Raw genomic sequence first — 22733 nt, forward strand, 5'->3', positions numbered from 1 at the left:
TGCAATAGGTAAGCAGCTTGGCTTGAAGAAATCAACTGTGGGAGCAATTATTAGGAAATGGAAGACATACAAGACCACTGATAATCTCCCTCGATCTGGGGCTCCACGCAAGATCTCACCCCGTGGGGTCAAAATGATCACAAGAACGGTGAGCAAAAATCCCAGAACCAGACGGGGGGACCTAGTGAATGACCTGCAGAGAGCTGGGACCAAAGTAACGAAGCCTACCATCAGTAACACACTACGCCGCCAGGGACTCAAATCCTGCAGTGCCAGACGTGTCCCCCTGCTTAAGCCAGTACATGTCCAGGCCCGTCTGAAGTTTGCTAGAGAGCATTTGGATGATCCAGAAGAAGATTGGGAGAATGTCATATGGTCAGATGAAACCAAAATAGAACTTTTTGGTAAAAACTCAACTCGTCGTGTTTGGAGGACAAAGAATGCTGAGTTGCATCCAAAGAACACCATACCTACTGTGAAGCATGGGGGTGGAAACATCATGCTTTGGGGCTGTTTTTCTGCAAAGGGACCAGGACGACTGATCCATGTAAAGGAAATAATGAATGGGGCCATGTATCGTGAGATTGAGTGAAAACCTCCTTCCATCAGCAAGGGCATTGAAGATGAAACGTGGCTGGGTCTTTCAGCATGACAATGATCCCAAACACACCGCCCGGGCAACGAAGGAGTGGCTTCGTAAGAAGCATTTCAAGCATCTCAACCCCATAGAAAATCTTTGGAGGGAGTTGAAAGTCCGTGTTGCCCAGCAACAGCCCCAAAACATCACTGCTCTAGAGGAGATCTGCATGGAGGAATGGGCCAAAATACCAGCAACAGTGTGTGAAAACCTTGTGAAGACTTACAGAAAACGTTTGACCTCTGTCATTGCCAACAAAGGGTATATAACAAAGTATTGAGAAACTTTTGTTATTGACCAAATACTTATTTTCCACCATAATTTGCAAATAAATTCATTAAAAATCCTACAATGTGATTTTCTGGATTTTTTTTCTTCTCATTTTGTCTGTCATAGCTGAAGTGTACCTATGATGAAAATTACAGGCCTCTCTCATCTTTTTAAGTGGGAGAACTTGCACAATTGGTGGCTGACTAAATACTTTTTTGCCCCACTGTATATACTACCATTCAAAAGTTTGAGGGCACTTAGAAATGTCCTTGTTTTTGAAAGAAAACCCAATTTTTGTCAATTAAAATAACATCAAATTGATCAGAAATACGGTGTAGACATAGTTAATGTTATAAATGACTATTGTAGCTGGAAACGGCAGATTTTTCAAATGGAATATCTACATACAGTTGAAGTCGGAAGTTTACATACACTTAGGTTGGAGTCATTAAAACTCGTTTTTCAACCACTATAGTTTTGGCAAGTAATTTTTCCAATAATTCTTTAAAGACAGATTATTTCACTGTATCACAATTCCAGTGGGTTAGAAGTTTACATACACTAAGTTGACTGTGCCTTTAAACAGCTTGGAAAATTCCAGAAAATGATGTCATGGCTTTAGAAGCTTCTGATAGGCTAATTGACATCATTTGAGTCAATTGGAGGTGTACCTGTGGATGTATTTCAAGGCCTAACTTCAAAACCAGTGCCTCTTTGCTTGGCATCATGGGAAAATCTAAAGAAATCAGCCAAGACCTCAGAATTTTTTTTTTAGACCTCCAGAAGTCTGGTTCATCCTTGGGAGCAATTTCCAAACGCTTGAAGTTACCATTTTCATCTGTACAAACAATAGTAAGCAAGTATAAACACCATGGGATCACGCAGCTGTCATGCCGCTCAGGAAGGAGACGCGTTCTGTCTGCTAGAGATGAATGTACTTTGGTGTGAAAAGTGCAAATCAATCCCAGAACAACAGCAAAGGACCTTTTATTTTATTTTATTTCACCTTTATTTAACCAGGTAGGCAAATTGAGAACACGTTCTCATTTACAATTGCGACCTGGCCAAGATAAAGCAAAGCAGTTCGACACATACAACAACACATAGTTACACATGGAGTAAAACAAACATACAGTCAATAATACAGTGAAAAATAAGTCTATATACAATGTGAGCAAGTGAGGTGAGATAAGGGAGGTGAGGGCAAACAAAATATATATATAAATAAATAAAAATATAAAAAAAGGCCAAGGTGGCGAAGTAAATACAATATAGCAAGTAAAAAAAAACACTGGAATGGTTGGTTTGCAGTGGAAGAAAGTGTAAAGTAGAGATAGAAATAATGGGGTGCAAAGGAGCAAAATAAATACATAAATACAGTAGGTAAAGAGGTAGTTGTTTGGGCTAAATTATAGATGGGCTATGTACAGGTGCAGTAATCTATGAGCTTCTCTGACAGCTGGTGCTTAAAGCTAGTGAGGGAGATAAGTGTTTCCAGTTTCAGAGATTTTTGTAGTTCGTTCCAGTCATTGGCAGCAGAGAACTGGAAGGAGAGGCGGCCAAAGGAAGAATTGGTTTTGGGGGTGACCAGAGAGATATACCTGCTGGAGCGCGTGCTACAGGTAGGTGCTGCTATGGTGACCAGCGAGCTGAGATAAGGGGGGACTTTACCTAGCAGGGTCTTGTAGATGACCTGGAGCCAGTGGGTTTGGCGACGAGTATGAAGCGAGGGCCAGCCAACGAGAGTGTACAGGTCGCAGTGGTGGGTAGTATATGGGGCTTTGGTGACAAAACGGATGGCACTGTGATAGACTGCATCCAATTTATTGAGTAGGGTTTTGGAGGCTATTTTGTAAATGACATCACCGAAGTCGAGGATTGGTAGGATGGTCAGTTTTACAAGGGTATGTTTGGCAGCATGAGTGAAGGATGCTTTGTTGCGGAATAGGAAGCCAATTCTAGATTTAACTTTGGATTGGAGATGTTTGATGTGAGTCTGGAAGGAGAGTTTACAGTCTAACCAGACACCTAGGTATTTGTAGTTGTCCATATATTCTAAGTCAGAGCCGTCCAGAGTATTGAGTTCGGACAGGCGGGCAGGTGCAGGCAGCGATCGGTTGAAGAGCATGCATTTAGTTTTACTTGTATTTAAGAGCAATTGGAGGCCACGGAAGGAGAGTTGTATGGCATTGAAGCTCGCCTGGAGGGTTGTTAACACAGTGTCAAAAGAAGGGCCAGAAGTATACAGAATAGTGTCGTCTGCGTAGAGGTGGATCAGAGAATCACCAGCAGCAAGAGCGACATCATTGATGTATACAGAGAAGAGAGTCGGTCCAAGAATTGAACCCTGTGGCACCCCCATAGAGACTGCCAGAGGCCCGGACAACAGACCCTCCGATTTGACACACTGAACTCGATCAGAGAAGTAGTTGGTGAACCAGGCGAGGCAATCATTAGAGAAACCAAGGCTGTCGAGTCTGCCGATGAGGATGTGGTGATTGACAGAGTCAAAAGCCTTGGCCAGGTCAATGAATACGGCTGCACAGCATTGTTTCCTATCGATGACCTTGTGAAGATGCTGGAGGAAACAGGTACAAAAGTATCTATGTCCACAGTAAAACGAGTCCTATATCGACATAACCTGAAAGGCCGCTCAGCAAGGAAGAAGCCACTGCTCCAAAACCGCCATAAAAAAGCCAGACTACGGTTTGCAACTGCACATGGGGACAAAGATTCTACTTTTTTGGAGAAATGTCCTCTGGTCTGATGAAACAAAATAGAACTGTTCGGCCATAATGACCATCATAATGTTTGGAGGAAAAAGGGGGAGGCTTGCAAGCCGAAGAACACCATCCCAACCGTGAAGCACGGGGGTGGCAGCATCTTGTTGTGGGGGTGCTTTGCTGCAGCAGGGACTGGTGCACTTCACAAAATAGATGGCATCATGAAGAACGAAAATTATGTGGATAAATTGCAGCAACATCTCAAGACATCAGTCAGGAAGTTAAACCTTGGTCGCAAATGGGTCTTCCTGTTAGGTATGCGTAACTGGCTGTAAGGGAGTCAGGCACAGGAGAGCAGAAGTTGGGTAGCCAAAGGAGCCTTTTATTTCGGCGAACAAAACACACGGCACTAAGAACTCTAAACACAATATGGGTTGACATAACCCAGCGCAAACCAGTCTAGCGGAAACATATACGAAACAACAAACAATTCCACACACAGACATGGGGGAAACAGAGGGTTATATACACGTCTAATACTGAGGGAATTGAAACCAGGTGTGTAGGAAAACAAGACAAGACAAATGAAAGGTGGATCGGCGATGGCTAGAAAGCCGGTGACGCAGACCGCAGAACGCCGCCCGAACGAAGAGGAACCGACTTCGGCGGAAGTCGTGACACTTCCAAATGGACAATAACCCCAAGTACACTTCCAAAGTTGTGGCAAAATGGCTTAAAGACAACAAACTCAAGGTATTGGAGTGGCCATCACAAAGCCCTGACCTCAATCAGTTCACTGCACCTGTACATAGCTCATCTGTAAACAGCCCATCTATCTACCTACCTCATCCCCATACAGTATTTATTTATTTATCTTGCTCCTTTGCACCCCAATATCTCTACTTGCACATTCATCTTCTGCACATCTACCATTCCAGTGTTTAATTGCTATATTGTAATTACTTCACCACCATGGCCTATTTATTGCCTTAACTCCCTTATCTAACCTCATTTGCACTCACTGTATATAGACTTTTTGTTTTCTTTTATTCTACTGTATTATTGACTATCTTTTGTTTATTCCATGTGTAACTCTGTGTTGTTGTATGTGTCAAATTGCTATGCTTTATCTTGGCCAGGTCGCAGTTGCAAATGAGAACTTGTTCTCAACTAGCCTACCTGGTTAAATAAAGGTGAAAAAAATATATATATATATTTAAAAAATCCCATAGAAAATGTGTGGGCAGAACTGAAAAAGTGTGTGCGAGCAAGGAGGCCTACAAACCTGACTCAGTTACACCAGCTCTGTCAGGAGGAATGGGCCAAAATTCACCCAACTTATTGTGGGAAGCTTGTGGAAGGCTACCCGAAACGTTTGACCCAAGTTAAACAATTTAAAGGCAATGCTACCAAATACTAATTGAGTGTATGTAAACTTCTGACCCACTGGGAATGTGATGAAAGAAATAAAAGCTGAAATAAAATCATTCTCTCTACTATTATTCTGACATTTCACATTCTTAAAACAAAGTGGTGATCCTAACTGACCTAAGACAGTTTTTACTAGGATTAAATGTCAGGAATTGTGAAAAACTGAGTTTAAATGTATTTGGTGTATGTAAACATCCGACTTCAACTGTAGGTGTACATTGGCCCATTATCAGCAACTATCACTCCTGTGTTCCGATGGCACGTTGTGTTAGCTAATCCAAGTTTATCATTTTAAAAGGCTAATTGATCATTAGAAAACCCTTTTGAAATTATGTTAGCACAGGTGAAAACTGTTGTTCTGATTAAAGAAGCAATAAAACTGTCCTTTAGACTAGTTGAGTATCTGGAGCATGAGCATTTGTGGGTTCGATTACAGGCTAAAAATGGCCAGAGACAAAGCACTTTCTTCTGAAGCTCGTCAGTCTATTCTTGTTCTGAGAAATGAAGGCTATGCCATGCGAGTTTGCCAAGAAACTGAAGCTCTCGTACAACGCTGTGTATTACTCCCTTCACAGAACAGCGCAAACTGGCTCTAACCAGAATAGAAAGAGGAGTGGGAGGCCTCGGTGCACAACTGAGCAAGAGGACAAGTACATTAGAGTGTCTCGTTTGAGAAACAGATGCCTCACAAGTCCTCAACTGGCAGCTTCATGAAATAGTACCCGCAAAACACCAGTCTCAACGTTAACAGAGAAGAGGCGACTCCGGGAATCTGGCCTTCTAGGCAGAGTTCCTCTGTCCAGTGTCTGTGTTCTTTTGCCCATCTTAATCTTTTCTTTTTATTGGCTAGTCTGAGATATGGATTTTTCTTTGCTACTCTGCCTAGAAGGCCAGCATCCCGGAGTCGCCTCTTCACTGTTGACATTGAGAGGGGGTCAAGCAGTCAAGTATGGGCTAGCATTATAGGGTAATTTGGAAGGCAGTAATATGATGAATAGGCAACTTACATAGCAGAAAGACAGTGTAAGAAGGACATGGATGATGATGATTCTGATTTGATATAAAGGTTAAGTGCCCAATGCAATAAAAGTCAATCAGAAATGTGTTTGTTGTTTACAGTAGGTAACTTCCACACCTGATATTTGGGTAACAGTTGTATAAATCAGTCATTGTCAAATAACATTTTTCAGACAGAGGAGGCTGGTGGGGAGAGCTATCGAAGGACGTGCTCATTGTAATGGCTAGAATGGATTCAATGGAACGGGGTCAAACACATTGTTTCCATGTGTTTGATATCAGTCCATTGATTCCATTCCAGCCATTACAATGAGCACGTCCTCCTATAGGCCATCCCACCAGCCTCCTCTGGTTTAAGATGGGTTTTGATGCATCACCCATGGCTCAACAGAAACCCATATGATATACAGTTCCTTCTGCATTCATAACTCGCTTCCTTTTCCAGCTAATTTGATCAATTGAAGTGAACTGAAAAATAAATAATTAGTGAGTTAACACTTTCCATGCCGTCTTCAATTGTGCAACTGCAGGTAGTCCATTTCGAAGGCCCATTCTCCATACATTCAAAAGAAACATTTATGAACACACTTTTTCTTTTACACATTCTTTAATATATACACATTCCCTGAACGATACAAAGGAATCTATATTGTAGGATTCTTCACAAACGGTAATGTACAATGTTGAGGCTGTACATAAGTGGGAATAGAATATAACCGTTTAGGTTTAGAACGAGATGTCTCCTGCACAACATTCATCATTATGATTGATGCAACACTTTATACAATGAGCAAAAAAAAGCCTCGACCTCCCAAGAGAGGAAATTATGCAATAACTATTAAATGTATTTAATTTTTTCACTTTAGACTGAATGTTGACAGGTAGGCATATACACTCAAGCACATCCCCCAAAAGCAACATTGTTGTAAGCACGGAGCACTTCTGTTCTGGGCGGTGTATAATGAAAACATAAGGTGGTGGCTGACTAATACGGAAATCTCTCTGACACATGATCATCAAGCCACCTGGATGAAGTAAAATACAACAGGATTTGCGGGAGAGAGGAACACAAATTTAACTTATTGTTCAACTATTCAAATAACAATGTTATAAAAACACACTTAAAAAAAATAAAATTTTTACTTTTACATTCAGATAATTGTTAAAGGTTTTAAATTATTTTTAAGAATGATTTTTTTTCTATATCCAGTCTACAAGCTGGCAAGGTAAGAAGACACAGTGCAGCCTTTTTGACTATACGGACAAGGCACAATCATAAGCTTGTTGTGAGTATCATTGTCCTCAAGAAATACACTCCTGTCATAAGCACACAAACATAAAAAAAAAATGTTTTGGTAACCCATATTTTATTCTTAACAATTGCAGAAAATCTAGTATTGAAGCAACAGCAATTATTTTGCAAAACCAGATTGCGCTCTCTGAAAATAATTGTTTTTCCCAGTAGGTCAACTGGCCAAGCCACTTCCATTGTCATTGACTGTTAAAACAAGAGGAGATGCACTCTAACCTTTGTCCAGTCTATCACATCAACCTCTCCCACCCATAAATCTTTCCAAGCATGTATTTGTTCAGGAACACACTTCCACATATTTTCTTCCTCTATATTTTGACTACATACTAAACATATTTAAAACAATTTTGAAATATATTGATTTTAAAATATCACTTTAACCATGTGGCAGCATGGTACACACTGTTCCTGGATAAATATACAAGTAACCTTCACTAATCTTAACTTGAGTGCCGTGTCAATACTTTGAATAAATCCTTCATTGATTAACTTAAAAGCTTTGGAAAAAGGTTGAAAATAAGACTTGGCCCATATACACTCAGTTGCCATGCATCTAAAAATATATCTGAGAAACTGATTCTTCAAATCTTTAAGAAAATGTGTTGGTATACCCAAAACTACCAAGAACAGAAAAAAAAAGAAAAAAAAAATCAACTGAGGGACTCTATCACTTGATAAGAAAAAGTCAACCAACCAACTTAAAAAAAAAAAAGTCAGTCAAAAATATCAAGGCAAAAAAAAGACTAATTCCAACTTTAGTAGGATTACTGCTTGTTTTAGTCAAATTTGACCCGTCCTGTTAGACATTGATCCAGGATCTAGTCTCATGTTCCAAAAGCCACACTAGCACACTACTTAGTATGCCAATACATCACACCATACTACATAGTGCACAAGTTTGGGCATTGGGACACAATAGAGTTGAAGTGTCCTCTCCATTGGTGTTTTTTGGCTTGTCTTTAGTCCTCGTCATGGTTGTAGAGGATGTCAGCGACCTCATTCTTCCTGTGGGCGGGAGGCACCAGGTGGTGAGGTAGCTCGGTGGGCAGCTCATACCCCTCCAGCTTCACCTTGATCAGGTGCTGCGCCAGGGCAAACTCCTCGTCATCCAGCATGCCGTCTTTATCACAGTCCGCCAGCTTCCAGATCTTCCCCAGGACTGTGTTGGGCAGACTGGAGCTCATCATCTCCTTCTTGGCATTGACTCCACTGATCTTTCCGTTGATGGGATTCATGGAGTAGAAAATCTCATCGTACTTGTGTTTGTCACGGCTCACGATCCAGTCCTCGCAGTCAGACCCGGCGCTGATGCCCTCTCCGTAGCCCTGGCCGAAGGGACCGTCTTGGGAGCCCTCAAAGGCCCCGCCGCTCACCATGGCTGGGGGTGCCATGCTCTCCTCGTCGCGGATCATGGTCATCAGGCCGGAGATCTTGTTAGCCAGCATCTTGTCCACAGACTCAATCAGCTTCATCTTCAGGGAGGGGAACTTGCTGAAGTCATAGTGCTGGAGCTGCTCCTGAAAAACAAAGACAGCAAGAAAGTTTAAGAAACAGGGATCAATGTCATTTGTAATCTAGTCCTGCTTCACAAAATAACACATTACAGTAAGATAGAGCTCTCCAACCCTGTCCCTGGATAGCTACCCTCCTGTAGGGGTTCGATCCAAGCCGAGTTGTAACTAACCTGATTCAGCTTATCAACCAGCTAATTATTACAATCAGGTGTGCTATATTAGGGTTGGCGCAACAGTAGCTCTCCAGGACAGTAGCTCTCCAGGAACAGGGTTTGAGAACCCTGCAGTAAGACTACGGCTTCCCATCTATGCAGCCTACCCAATCACTTTTTATAGATACTGTTTACAGGCCTCCTGGGCCGTATACAGTGTTCCTCACTGAGTTCCCTGAATTTCTTTCGAACCCCTGTAGTCATACCAGATACTTACTTTTTACTTTTTAATTACCGTTTATATTTTTTGTTTTTCCCTCAACTTTTTTCTTTTCATTCAACTTTTTCACTCCGGACGCTTTATCTGGACATGGTTCGTCAGCACCTTCAACAGCCGAAGCTAAGTAGTAACATTAACATGGTGCCTTCTAATTGCAGTCGCTGTACTCATAATATACAGGAGAACGATCGCCTTACGGCGAGGATAGCTGTGCTGCAAGCCCAGCTTCAGACGCAATCGTTAGGCAAGGGTAATTTCAGTGTAGGAAAGGATGAAACAGCATCTGTGCCACCAGTAAGTACAGATAGTAGTATAAATCCCCTCGCACAGTCCCCGCAGCCGGACAACTTTCTCATGGCTTCTGGAGGGAAATGCTGTAGGAATGCTCAACCGGTGTCGCTTATTCAGCCGACAGAAACTTTCAACCGGTTTTCCCCATTAAGCAGCGAGTCGGAGTCTGAGGCCGAGCCTTCTCTTGTCTCTACTCCTCCCGTTACGGGGTCTGAGACGCCGAAGCTTCCCACCATTAGCTCTGACAAATTGAAAACCCTAGTCATTGGCGACTCCATTACCCGCAGTATTAGACTTAAAAGGAGTCATCCAGCGATCATACACTGTTTACCAGGGGGCAGGGCTACCGACGTTAAGGCTAATCTGAAGATGGTGCTGGCTAAAGCTAAAAAACTGGCGAGTGTAGAGAGTATAGAGATATTGTTATCCACGTCGGCACCAACGATGTTAGGATGAAACAGTCAGATGTCACCAAGCGCAACATAGCTTCAGCGTGTAAATCAGCTAGAAAGATGTGTCGGCATCGTGTAATTGTCTCTGGCCCCATCCCAGTTAGTGGGAGTGACGAGCTCTACAGCAGAGTCTCACAACTCAATCGCTGGTTGAAAACTGTTTTCTGCCCCTCCCAAAAGATAGAATTTGTAGATAATTGGCCCTCTTTCTGGGACTCACCCACAAACAGGACCAAGCCTGGCCTGCTGAGGAGTGACGGACTCCATCCTACCTGGAGGGGTGCTCTCATCTTATCTACCAACATAGACAGGGCTCTAACTCCTCTAGCTCCACAATGAAATAGGGTGCAGGCCAGGCAGCAGGCTGTTAGCCAGCCTGCCAGCTTAGTGGAGTCTGCCACTAGCATAGTCAGTGTAGTCAGCTCAGCTAACCCCATTGAGACTGTGTCTGTGCCTCGACCTAGGTTGGGCAAAACTAAACATGGCGGTGTTCGCCTTAGCAATCTCACTAGAATCAAGACCTCCTCCATTCCTGCCATTATTGAAAGAGATCGTGATACCGCACATCTCAAAATAGGGCTACTTAATGTTAGATCCCTCACTTCAAAAGGCAGTTATAGTCAATGAACTAATCACTGATCATAATCTTGATGTGATTGGCCTGACTGAAACATGGCTTAAGCCTGATGAATTTACTGTGTTAAATGAGGCCTCACCTCCTGGTTACACTAGTGACCATATCCCCTGTGCATCCCGCAAAGGCGGAGGTGTTGCTAACATTTACGATAGCAAATTTCAATTTACCCCCCCAAAAATGACGTTTTCGTCTTTTGAGCTTCTAGTCCTGAAGTCTATGCAGCCTACTCAATCCCTTTTTATAGCTACTGTTTACAGGCCTCCTGGGCCATATACAGCGTTTCTCACTGAGTTCCCTGAATTCCTATCGGACCTTGTAGTCATAGCAGATAATATTCAAATTTTTGGTGATTTTAATATTCACATGGAAAAGTCCACAGACCCACTCCAAAAGGCTTTCGGAGCCATCATCGACTCAGTGGGTTTTGTCCAACATGTCTCTGGACCTACTCACTGCCATAGTCATACTCTGGACCTAGTTTAGTCCCATGGAATAAATGTTGTAGATCTTAATGTTTTTCCTCATAATCCTGGACTATCGGACTACCATTTTATTATGTTTGCAATCGCAACAAATAATCTGCTCAGACCCCAACCTAGGAGCATCAAAAGTCGTGCTATAAATTCTCAGACAACACAAAGATTCCTTGATGCCCTTCCAGACTCCTTCTGCCTACCCAAGGACGTCAGAGGACAAAAATCAGTTAACCACCTAACTGAGGAACTCAATTCAACCTTGCGCAATACCCTAGATGCAGTTGCACCCCTAAAAACTAAAAACATTTGTCATAAGAAACTAGCTCCCTGGTATACAGAAAATACCCGAGCTCTGAAGCAAGCTTCCAGAAAATTGGAACGGAAATGGCGCCACACCAAACTGGAAGTCTTCCGACTAGCTTGGAAAGACAGTACCGTGCAGTATCAAAGAGCCCTCACTGCTGCTCGATCATCCTATTTTTCCAACTTAATTGAGGAAAATAAGAGCAATCCAACATTTCTTTTTGATACGGTCGCAAAGCTAACTAAAAAGCAGCATTCCCCAAGTGAGGATGGCTTTCACTTCAGCAGTAATAAATTCATGAACTTCTTTGAGGAAAAGATCATGATCATTAGAAAGCAAATTACAGACTCCTCTTTAAATCTGCGTATTCCTCCAAAGCTCAGCTGTCCTGAGTCTGCACAACTCTGCCAGGACCTAGGATCAAGAGAGACACTCAAGTGTTTTAGTACTATATCTCTTGACACAATGATGAAAATAATCATGGCCTCTAAACCTTCAAGCTGCATACTGGACCCTATTCCAACTAAACTACTGAAAGAGCTGCTTCCTGTGCTCGGCCCTCCTATGTTGAACATAATAAACGGCTCTCTATCCACCGGATGTGTACCAAACTCACTAAAAGTGGCAGTAATAAAACCTCTTTTGAAAAAGCCAAACCTTGACCCAGAAAATATAAAAAACTATCGGCCTATATCGAATCTTCCATTCCTCTCAAAAATTTTAGAAAAAACTGTTGTGCAGCAACTCACTGCCTTCCTGAAGACAAACAATGTATACGAAATGCTTCAGTCTGGTTTTAGACCCCATCATAGCACTGAGACTGCACTTGTGAAGGTGGGAAATGACCTTTTAATGGCGTCAGACCGAGGCTCTGCATCTGTCCTCGTGCTCCTAGACCTTAGTGCTGCCTTTGATACCATCAATCACAACATTCTTTTGGAGAGATTGGAAACCCAAATTGGTCTACACGGACAAGTTCTGGCCTGGTTTAGATCTTATCTGTCGGAAAGATATCAGTTTGTCTCCGTGAATGGTTTGTCCTCTGACAAATCAACTGTACATTTCGGTGTTCCTCAAGGTTCCGTTTTAGGACCACTATTGTTTTCACTATATATTTTACCTCTTGGGGATGTCATTCGAAAACATAATGTTAACTTTCACTGCTATGCGGATGACACACAGCTGTACATTTCAATGAAACATGGTGAAGCCCCAAAATTGCCCTCGCTAGAAGCCTGTGTTTCAGACATAAGGAAGTGGATGGCTGAAAACGTTCTACTTTTAAACTCGGACAAAACAGAGATGCTTGTTCTAGGTCCCAAGAAACAAAGAGATCTTCTGTTAAATTTGACAATTAATCTTGATGGTTGTAAAGTCGTCTCAAATAAAACTGTGAAGGACCTCGGTGTTACTCTGGACCCTGATCTCTCTTTTGACGAACATATCAAGACTGTTTCAAGGACAGCTTTTTTCCATCTACGTAACATTGCAAAAATCTGAAATTTTCTGTCCAAAAATGATGCAGAAAAATGAATCCATGCTTTTGTTGCTTCTAGGTTAGACTACTGCAATGCTCTACTTTCCGGCTACCTGGATAAAGCACTAAATAAACTTCAGTTAGTGCTAAATACGGCTGCTAGAATCCGGACTAGAACCAAAGAATTTGATCATATTACTCCAGTGCTAGCCTCCCTACACTGGCTTCCTGTTAAGGCAAGGGCTGATTTCAAGGTTTTACTGTTAACCTACAAAGCGTTACATGGGCTTGCTCCTACCTATCTTTCCGAGTTGGTCCTGCCGTACATACCTACACGTATGCTACGGTCACAAGACGCAGGCCTCCTAATTGTCCCTAGAATTTCTAAGCAAACAGCTGGAGGCAGGGCTTTCTCTTATAGATCTCCATTTTTATGGAATGGTCTGCCTACCCATGTGAGAGACGCAGACTCTGTCTCAACCTTTAAGTCTTTATTGAAGACTCATCTCTTCAGTAGGTCCTATGATTGAGTGTAGTCTGGCCCAGGAGTGTGAAGGTGAACGGAAAGGCTCTGGAGCAACGAACCGCCCTGGCTGTCTCTGCCTGGCCGGTTCCCCTCTCTCCACTGGGATTCTCTGCCTTTAAACCTATTACAGGGGCTGAGTCACTGGCTTACTGGTGCTCTTTCATGCCGTCCCTAGGAGGGGTGCGTCACTTGAGTGGGTTGAGTCACTGACGTGATCTTCCTGTCTGGGTTGGCGCCCCCCCTTGGGTTGTGCCGTGGCGGAGATCTTTCTGGGCTATACTCGGCCTTGCCTCAGGATGGTAAGTTGGTGGTTGAAGATATCCCTCTAGTGGTGTGGGGGCTGTGCCTTGGCAAAGTGGGTGGGGTTATATCCTTCCTGTTTGGCCCTGTCCGGGGGTATCATCGGATGGGGCCACAGTGTCTCCTGACCCCTCCTGTCTCAGCCTCCAGTATTTATGCTGCATTAGTTTATGTGTCGGGGGGCTAGGGTCAGTTTGTTATATCTGGAGTACTTGTCCTGTCTTATCCGGTGTCCTGTGTGAATTTAAGTATGCTCTCTCTAATTCTCTCTTTTCTCTTTCTTTCTCTCTCGGAAGACCTGAGCCCTAGGACCATGCCTTAGGACGACCTGACATGATGACTCCTTGCTGTCCCCAGTCCACCTGTCCAACTGTTCTGCCTGCGGCTATGGAACCATGACCTGTTCACCGGACGTGCTACCTGTCCCAGACCTGCTGTTTTCAACTCTCTAGAGACCGCAGGAGCGGTAGAGATACTCTTAATGATTGGCTATGAAAAACCAACTGACATTTACTCCTGAGGTGCTGCACCCTCAACAACTACTGTGATTATTATTATTTGACCATGCTGGTCATTTATGAACATTTGAACATCTTGGCCATGTTCTGTTATAATCTCCACCCGGCACAGCCAGAAGAGGACTGGCCACCCCTCATAGCCTGGTTCCTCTCTAGGTTTCTTCCTAGGTTTTGGCCTTTCTAGGGAGTTTTTCCTAGCCACCGTGCTTCTACACCTGCATTGCTTGCTGTTTGGGGTTTTAGGCTGGGTTTCTGTACAGCACTTTGAGATATCAGCTGATGCACGAAGGGCTATATAAATACATTTGATTTGATTTTGATTTGAGATAGTATTCACATTTTTGGTGACTTCAATACTCACATGGAGAAGTCTATAGACCTACTCCAAAATACTTTTGGAGCCATTGACTCAGTGGGTTTTATCCAACATGTCTCAGGACCTACGCATTGCCACAATCATAACCTGGATCTTATTTTGTCCTGTGGAATAGATATTGTGTATCTAAATGTTTTTCCTCATAACTCTGGACTATCGGATCACCATCTTTTTACGTTGGCAACAAATAATTTGCTTAGACTCCAACCAAGGAATATCAAAAGCTGCGCTATGAATTCTCAGACAACCAAAAGATTCCTTGATGCCCTTCCAGACTCCCTCTACCTACTCAAGGACGTTGGGAGTACAAAAATCAGTTAACTACCTAACCAAGGATCTAAACTTAACCTTTGTAATACACTAGATGCAATCACACCTCAAAAAAAAGAAGAAAAGTCTGACAAGAAACTAGCTCCCTGGTATACAGAAATTACCCAAGCACTGATGCAAGCTTCCAGAAAATTGGAACGGAAATGGCACTCCACCAAAATGGAAGTCTTCCGACTAGCTTGGAAAGACAGTACCATCCAATATCGAAAAGCCGTCACTGATGTCTGATCAGCCTATTTTCCAACCTGATTGAGGAGAATAAAAATTCAACATTTATTTTTATACTGTTGCAAAGCTAACTAAAAAAAATAGCATTCCCCAAGTGAGGTTGGCCTTCACTTCAGCAGTGATGAATTCACGAACATCTTCAACAAAAATATAATTCGAAGACAAATTACAAACTCCTCCTTGAATATTGCTATTTCTCCAAAACTCAGTAGTCCTGAGTCTGCACAGAACTGCCATGACCTCGTATCAATGGAAAGACCCACGTTTTTTTATCCTGTATCATCGAAAAACAATCAGCTGTCTACTGGACCCAATTCCAACTAAACAACAACACATCTGCAACACTGATCCTTAACACAGGGGTCCCTCAGGGTTGCATTTCTTCTGGCCAGTCTTCCCGGAAAGCCCAACTCTGTGGAGTGTACGGCTTAAAGTGGTCCTATGGACAGATACTCCAATCTCCGCTGTGGAGCTTTGCAGCTCCTTCAGGGTTATCTTTGGTCTTTTTGTTGCCTCTCTGATTAATGCCCTCTTTGCTTGGTCCATGAGTTCTGGTGGGCGGCCCTCTCTTGGCAGGTTTGTTGTTGTGCCATAATCTTTCCATTAAAAAAAATACAAAAAATGGATTTAATGGTGCTCCGTGGGATGTTCAAAGTTTCCAATATATTTTTTTAACCCAATCCTGATCTGTACTTCTCCACAACTTTGTCCCTGACCTGTTTGGAGAGCTCCTTGGTCTCATGGTGCCGCTTGCTTGGTGGTGCCCCTTGCTTAGTGGTGTTGCAGACTCTGGGGCCTTTCAGAACAGGCGTATATCTACTGAGATCATGTGACACTTAAATAAAGTCCACCTGTGTGCAATCTAACTAATTATGTGACTTCTGAAGGTAATTGGTTGCACCAGATCTTATTTAGGGGCTTCATAACAAAGGGGGTGAATACATATGCACGCACCACTTTTCCATTTTTTTTGTTGTTGAATTTTTTAAACAAGTTATTTATAAATTTCACTTCACCAATTTGGACTATTTTGTGTATGTCCATTACATGAAATCCAAATAAAAAAAAAAATTTAAATTACAGGTTGTATTGCAACAAAATAGGAAAAATGCCGGGGGTGAATACTTTTGCAAGGCACTGTATGACCTCAATTAACTCAACTAACCTGTACCCCCCCACACACACATTGACCCTGTATAAAGCCTCGTTATTGTTATTTTATTGTGTAACTGTTGTTACTTGGATGCCACATCCTGTGGCGTTCTGCATTAGCATCGAATATTCCCCGTGATATGCAACTTTTCAGGGAAGTTAGGAACCAATATACACAGGCAGTTAGGAAAGCTAAGGCTAGCTTTTTCAAGCAGAAATTTGCATCCTGTAGCACAAACTCAAAAAAGTTCTGGGACACTGTAAAGTCCATGGAGAATAAGAGCACCTCCCATCAGCTGCCCACTGCACTGAGGCTAGGAAACACTGTCACCACCGATAAATCCACTATAATTGAGAATTTCAAAAAGCATTTTTCTACGGCTGGCCATGCTTTCCACCTGGCTACCCCTACCCCGATCAACAGCCCTCCACCCCCCACAGCAACTCGCCCAAGTCTCCCCCATTTCTCCTTCACCCAAATCCAGATAGCTGATGTTCTGAAAGAGCTGCAAAATCTGGACCCCTACAAATCAGCCGGGCTAGACAATCTGGACCCTCTCTTTCTAAAATTATCTGCCGAAATTGTTGCAACCCCTATTACTAGCCTGTTCAACCTCTCTTTCGTATCGTCTGAGATTCCCAAAGACTAGAAAGCTGCCGTGGTCATCCCCCTCTTCAAATGGGGAGACACTCTAGACTAGAGGTCGACCGATTAATCGGAATGGCCGATTAATTAGGGCCGATTTCAAGTTTTCATAACAATCGGAAATCGGTAATTTTGGACGCCGATTTTGCCGATTTTTTTTTTTTAACAATCAATCATAATCACTAGTTATAACTACACATGGTTGATGATATTACTAGTTTATCTAGTGTGTTCTGCGTTGCATATAATCGATGCAGTGCGCATTCGCAAAAAAGGACTGTCGTTGCTCCAACGTGTACCTAACCATAAACATCAATGCCTTTCTTAAAATCAATACACAGAAGTATATATTTTTAAACCTGCATATTTAGCTAAAAGAAATCCAGGTTACCAGGCAATATTAACCAGGTGAAATTGTGTCACTTCTCTTGCATTCATTGCACGCAGAGTCAGGGTATATGCAACAGTTTGGGCCGCCTGGCTCATTGCGAACTAATTTGCCAGAATTGTACATATTTATGACATAACATTTAAGGTTGTGCAATGTAACAGGAATATTTAGACTTATGGATGCCACCCGTTAGATAAAATACGGAACGGTTCCGTATTTCACTGAAAGAATAAACGTTTTGTTTTCGAGATGATAGTTTCCGGATTCGACCATATTAATGACCTAAGGCTCGTATTTCTGTGTGTTATTATGTTAGAATTAAGTCTATGATTTGATAGAGCAGTCTGAGCGATGGTAGGCACCAGCAGGCTCGTAAGCATTCATTCAAACAGCACTTTCGTGCGCTTTGCCAGCAGCTCTTCGCAATGCTTCAAGCATTGCACTGTTTATGACTTCAAGCCTATCAACTCCCGAGATTAGGCTGGTGTAACCGATGTGAAATGGCTAACTAGTTAGCGGGGTGCGCGCTAATAGCGTTTCAAACGTCACTCGCTCTGAGACTTGGAGTAGTTGTTCCCCTTGCTCTGCATGGGTAACGCTGCTTCGTGGCTGACTGTTGTCGATGTGTTCCTGGTTCGAGCCCAGGTAGCGGCGAGGAGAGGGATGGAAGCTATACTGTTACACTGGCAATACTAAAGTGCCTATAAGAATATCCAATAGTCAAAGGTATATGAAATACAAATGGTACAGAGAGAAATAGTCCTATAATTCCTATAATAACTACAACCTAAAACTTCTTACCTGGGAATATTGAAGACTCATGTTAAAAGGAACCACCAGCTTTCATATGTTCTAATGTTCTGAGCAAGGAACTTAAACGTTAGCTTTCTTACATGGCACATATTGCACTTTTACTTTCTTCTCCAACACTTTGTTTTTGCATTATTTAAACCAAATTGAACATGTTTCATTATTTATTTGAGGCTAAATTGATTTTATTGATGTATTATATTAAGTTAAAATAAGTGTTCATTCAGTATTGTTGTAATTGTCATTATTATAAATACATTAAAAAAAAAATTAAAACGTTTTTTTATTTTTATTTTTTATTTTAAAATCGGCCGATTAATCGGTATCGGCTTTTTTTGGTCCTCCAAAAATCGGTATCGGTGTTGAAAAATCAGAATCGGTCGACTTCTACTCTAGACCCAAACTGCTACAGACCTATATGTATCCTACCCTGCCTTTCTAAGGTCTTCGAAAGCCAAGTTAACAAACAGATCACCAATCATTTCGAATTCCACCGTACCTTCTCCGCTATGCAATCTAGTTTCAGAGCTGGTCATGGGTGCACCTCAGCCACGCTCAAGGTCCTAAACGATATCATAACCACCATCGATAAGAGACATTACTGTGCAGCCGTATTCAGCGACCTGGCCAAGCCTTTCGACTCTGTCAATCACCACATTCTTATTGGCAGACTCAACAGCCTTGGTTTCTCAAATGATTGCCTCGCCTGGTTCACCAACTACTTCTCTGATAGAGTTCAGTGTGTCAAATCGGAGGGCCTGTTGTCCGGACCTCTGGCAGTCTATATGGGGGTGCCACAGGGTTCAATGTTCGGGCCGACTCTCTCCTCTGTATACATCAATGACGTTGCTGTTGCTGCTGGTGATTCTCTGATCCACCTCTATGCAGACGACACCATTCTGTATACCTCTGGCACTTCCTTGGACACTGTGTTAACTAACCTACAGACGAGCTTCAATGCCATACAACTCTCCTTCCGTGGCCTCCAACTGCTCTTAAATGCAAGTAAAACTAAATGCATGCTCTTCAACCGATCGCTGCCTGCACCTACCCGCCCGTCCAGCATCACTACTCTGGACGGTCCTGACTTAGAATATGTGGACAACTACAAATACCTAGGTGTCTGGTTAGACTGTAAACTCTTCTTCCAGACTCACATTAAGCATCTCCAATCCAAAATTAAATCTAGAATCAGCTTCCTATTTCGCAACAAAGCATCCTTCACTCATGCTGCCAAACATACCCTCGTAAAACTGACCATCCTAACGATCCTCGACTTCGGCGATGTCATTTACAAAATAGCCCCCAACACTCTACTCAACAAATTGGATGCAGTCTATCACAGTGCCATCCGTTTTGTCACCAAAACCCCATATACTACCCACCACTGCGACCTGTGGCTATCGCTTCATACTCGTCGACAAACCCACTGGCTCCAGGTCATCTACAAGTCTCTGCTAGGTAAAGCCCCACCTTAACTCAGCTCACTGGTCACCATAGCAGCACCCACCTGTAGCACGCGCTCCAGCATCACTGGTCACCCACAAAGCCAATTCTTCCTTTGGCCGCCTTTCCTTCCAGTTCTCTGCTGCCAATGACTGGAACGAACTGCAAAAATCACTGAAGCTGGAGACTCATATCTCCCTCACTAGCTTAAAGCACCAGCTGTCAGAGCAGCTCACAGATCACTGCACCTGTACATAGCCCATCCAACTACCTCATCCCCATACTGTATTTATTTATTTATCTTGCTCCTTTGCACCCCAGTATCTCTACTTGCACATTCATCTTCTGCACATCTACCATTCCAATGTTTAATAGCTATATTGTAATTATTTCACCACCATGGCCTATTTATTGCCTTACATCCCTTATCCTACCTCATTTGCACATACTGTATATATACTTTTTTCCTACTGTATTATTGACTATATGTTTGTTTATTCCATGTGTAACTCTGTGTTGTTGTATGTGTTGAACTGCTTTGCTTTATCTTGGCCAGGTCGCAGTTGGAAATGAGAACTTGTTCTCAACTAAATAAATAAAAGGTGAAATAAAAAATTAACTTTGGTTTATTCTACTTTTTATTTAAAAAAATATTAAAATATTTTCTTACTTAAAAAAAACTGGTCTGGGGCTGTTTTTCATGGTTCGGGCTAGGCCCCTTAGATCCAGTGAAGTGAAATGTTAACGCTACAGCATACAATGACATTCTAGACAATTCTGTGCTTCCATTTTGTGGCAACAGTTTAGGGAAGGCCCTTTCCTGTTTCAGCATGACAATGCCCCCGTGCACAAATCGAGGTCCATTCAGAAATAGTTTGTTGAGATCGGTGTGGAAGAACTTGACTAGCCTGCCCAGAGCCCTGACATCAACCCCATCGAACACCTTTGGGATGAATTGGAACGCCGACTGCGAGCCTGGCCTAATCGCCCAACACCAGTGCCCGACCTCACGAATGCTCTTGTGGCTGAATGGAAGAAATTCCCCGCAGCAATATTTCAACATCTAGTGGAAAGCCTTCCCAGAAGAGTGGAGGCTATTATAGTAGCAAATCGGAACCAACTCCATATTAATTACCATGATTTTGGAATGAGATGTTCGACGAGCAGGTGTCCACATACTTGTGGTCATGTAGTGTATATTGACCCTGACTAACTTGGGAGTCCATGAGCTGTCCATTGTCGTATATGAGGAAACTTCTAGGCCACATATGTAAAGCAGGGATTAGGCTTTTCCCTGATCTGACTCCATTATTGTGGTGTCTAATGGATCCTACAGTCATATCAGGGCTAGGATTAGGGTGGGATGACCAAAGGACATGTAACGGTTACATTGGCTTAAGGTCTCAGGTCTCGGCAGTGCTGTGTTGAACATTTTGTTAAGTAAACACCCATGACTAAAAAGCAGAGAAATTTGAGACTATGGCAGGTGGTCCCTCTCCTCAACACACAATAACAGGACAGGGAATTACAGTCCTCCTCAGGGACCAGTACACACTACACTGATCAATAGTGGAGCATTCTCTCAAGACAATGTCTCACAACCAGCTGCACTGTTCTCACTTCAAGTGCTGTGGTGATTCTCTATGTTCAACGAGTTGAGCTCTTCCCTTCCTAATCCAAAGCCAGGCTCAGTCTGCCTTTGACGCCTAGCTCGCTCTACTCTCTGTAGCTGACAGAAAACAGCTGCTTTCACACAGAGCTGGGGAGGTGCCAGAGGTGTGGCCGTCTCTCGCTTTCAACTGGATGGCAACGTCCAGCAGTGCTAAACGATGCCCAATGATGAGTTTTGATGAACTGTTGATGTTAAAGAAAAGGGTGGAGATGGATTTGAGATCTGCACCCTCCATCTACCCCTTTACTTGTATCTGCAAGTATATTTCACTACTCGTGTTGAGGTATGCAAGATGACTGAAATTACTATGGGTACATACAGTATTTGATAATACTATGCATTTCAGATGAGCCACTGAGTTGCACCTAGATAAAAACCTATGATGTTTTTATTTAACTAGGCAAGTCAGTTAAGAACAAATTCTTATTTTCAATGACGGCCTAGGAACAGTGGGTTAACAGCCTTCAGGGGCAGAACAACAGATTTTTACATTGTCAGCTCAGGGATTTGATCTTGCAACCTTTCGGTTACAAGTCCAATGCTCTAACCACTAGACTACCTACCTAGTGTCCCAAATGGCACCCTATTCTTTTTTTTGTGCACTAACTTTGACCAGGGCTCTGGTCAAAAGTAGTGCAGGGGAATAGGGTGCCATTTTGGACGTAGCCATATGAATTATTCTGAAGGTGGGGGGCATGGTAACCCAGCTGACCTGCATCTTGACGACATTGGGAAAGTCTCCAGGGGAGATGTGGTGCTCTCTCTGCAGTATGGTGTAGATCTCAGGAAGTCTCATGATCAGTTCCTCTTTCTTCTTCTCCTTCCCAAACAACGACGGCATCTCTTTCTTCAGGTAGCTGATGATGTAGGCATGCACCTATGGGAGAGATGTCGAGAGAGAGTATTAGTATGGTCAAGCCTGAGCCACTTGTCTATTTATGTAATTTACAGATTTCCACATATTCAAATAAGGTTATATATGAGGTATGTATGAGGTCATGATGCTTTTGATACAACTTTTGTCTACATCTCTGTGGTATTCTTCCGTCTCCATGCTTGATATTTTCATCTGGTTTCATAATAATAATAATAATAATGATTTGGTGGGTGATTACATGTCCTATTTCACACATCTACAAGTGTGTATACGCATGTGTGAATTGGAAATGTGTTTTTCGCTGTCTCAACTCCCCCGGAGACACCCTCAGAGAATGGGGTCACGGCCAGGGACAGCCATTATCAACGACGACCCTGTTGATGAGACTTGTACAGTGTATTTGTGAACTGAAATTGTATAAGGGGAAATGATAAGGTGGGTTAAAACAGAATAGATCAGATAGAAGCTGATTGCATTCATTCACCAGG

At 42.7% G+C, this 22733-nt stretch overlaps 1 protein-coding gene across 1 annotated transcript in view; it reads right to left on the reverse strand.

The window, feature by feature from the left end:
* Window positions 1-6672: 6672 nt before the first annotated feature.
* LOC120023460 (EH domain-containing protein 4-like) overlaps window positions 6673-22733 on the reverse strand; it is a 50141-nt gene continuing 34080 nt past the window's right edge. Inside the window, exons 5-6 of the mRNA XM_038967479.1 lie at window positions 22081-22245; window positions 6673-8907 (exon numbers count right to left, since the gene is read on the reverse strand). Of these exons, the coding sequence (XP_038823407.1) occupies window positions 8350-8907; window positions 22081-22245 (723 nt within the window). The 3' untranslated portion in view covers window positions 6673-8349. The remainder of the gene's footprint in view (window positions 8908-22080; window positions 22246-22733) is intronic.

This window comes from Salvelinus namaycush, chromosome 28 (assembly GCF_016432855.1).
Source record: "Salvelinus namaycush isolate Seneca chromosome 28, SaNama_1.0, whole genome shotgun sequence".
Classification (NCBI taxonomy): Eukaryota; Metazoa; Chordata; class Actinopteri; order Salmoniformes; family Salmonidae; genus Salvelinus; species Salvelinus namaycush.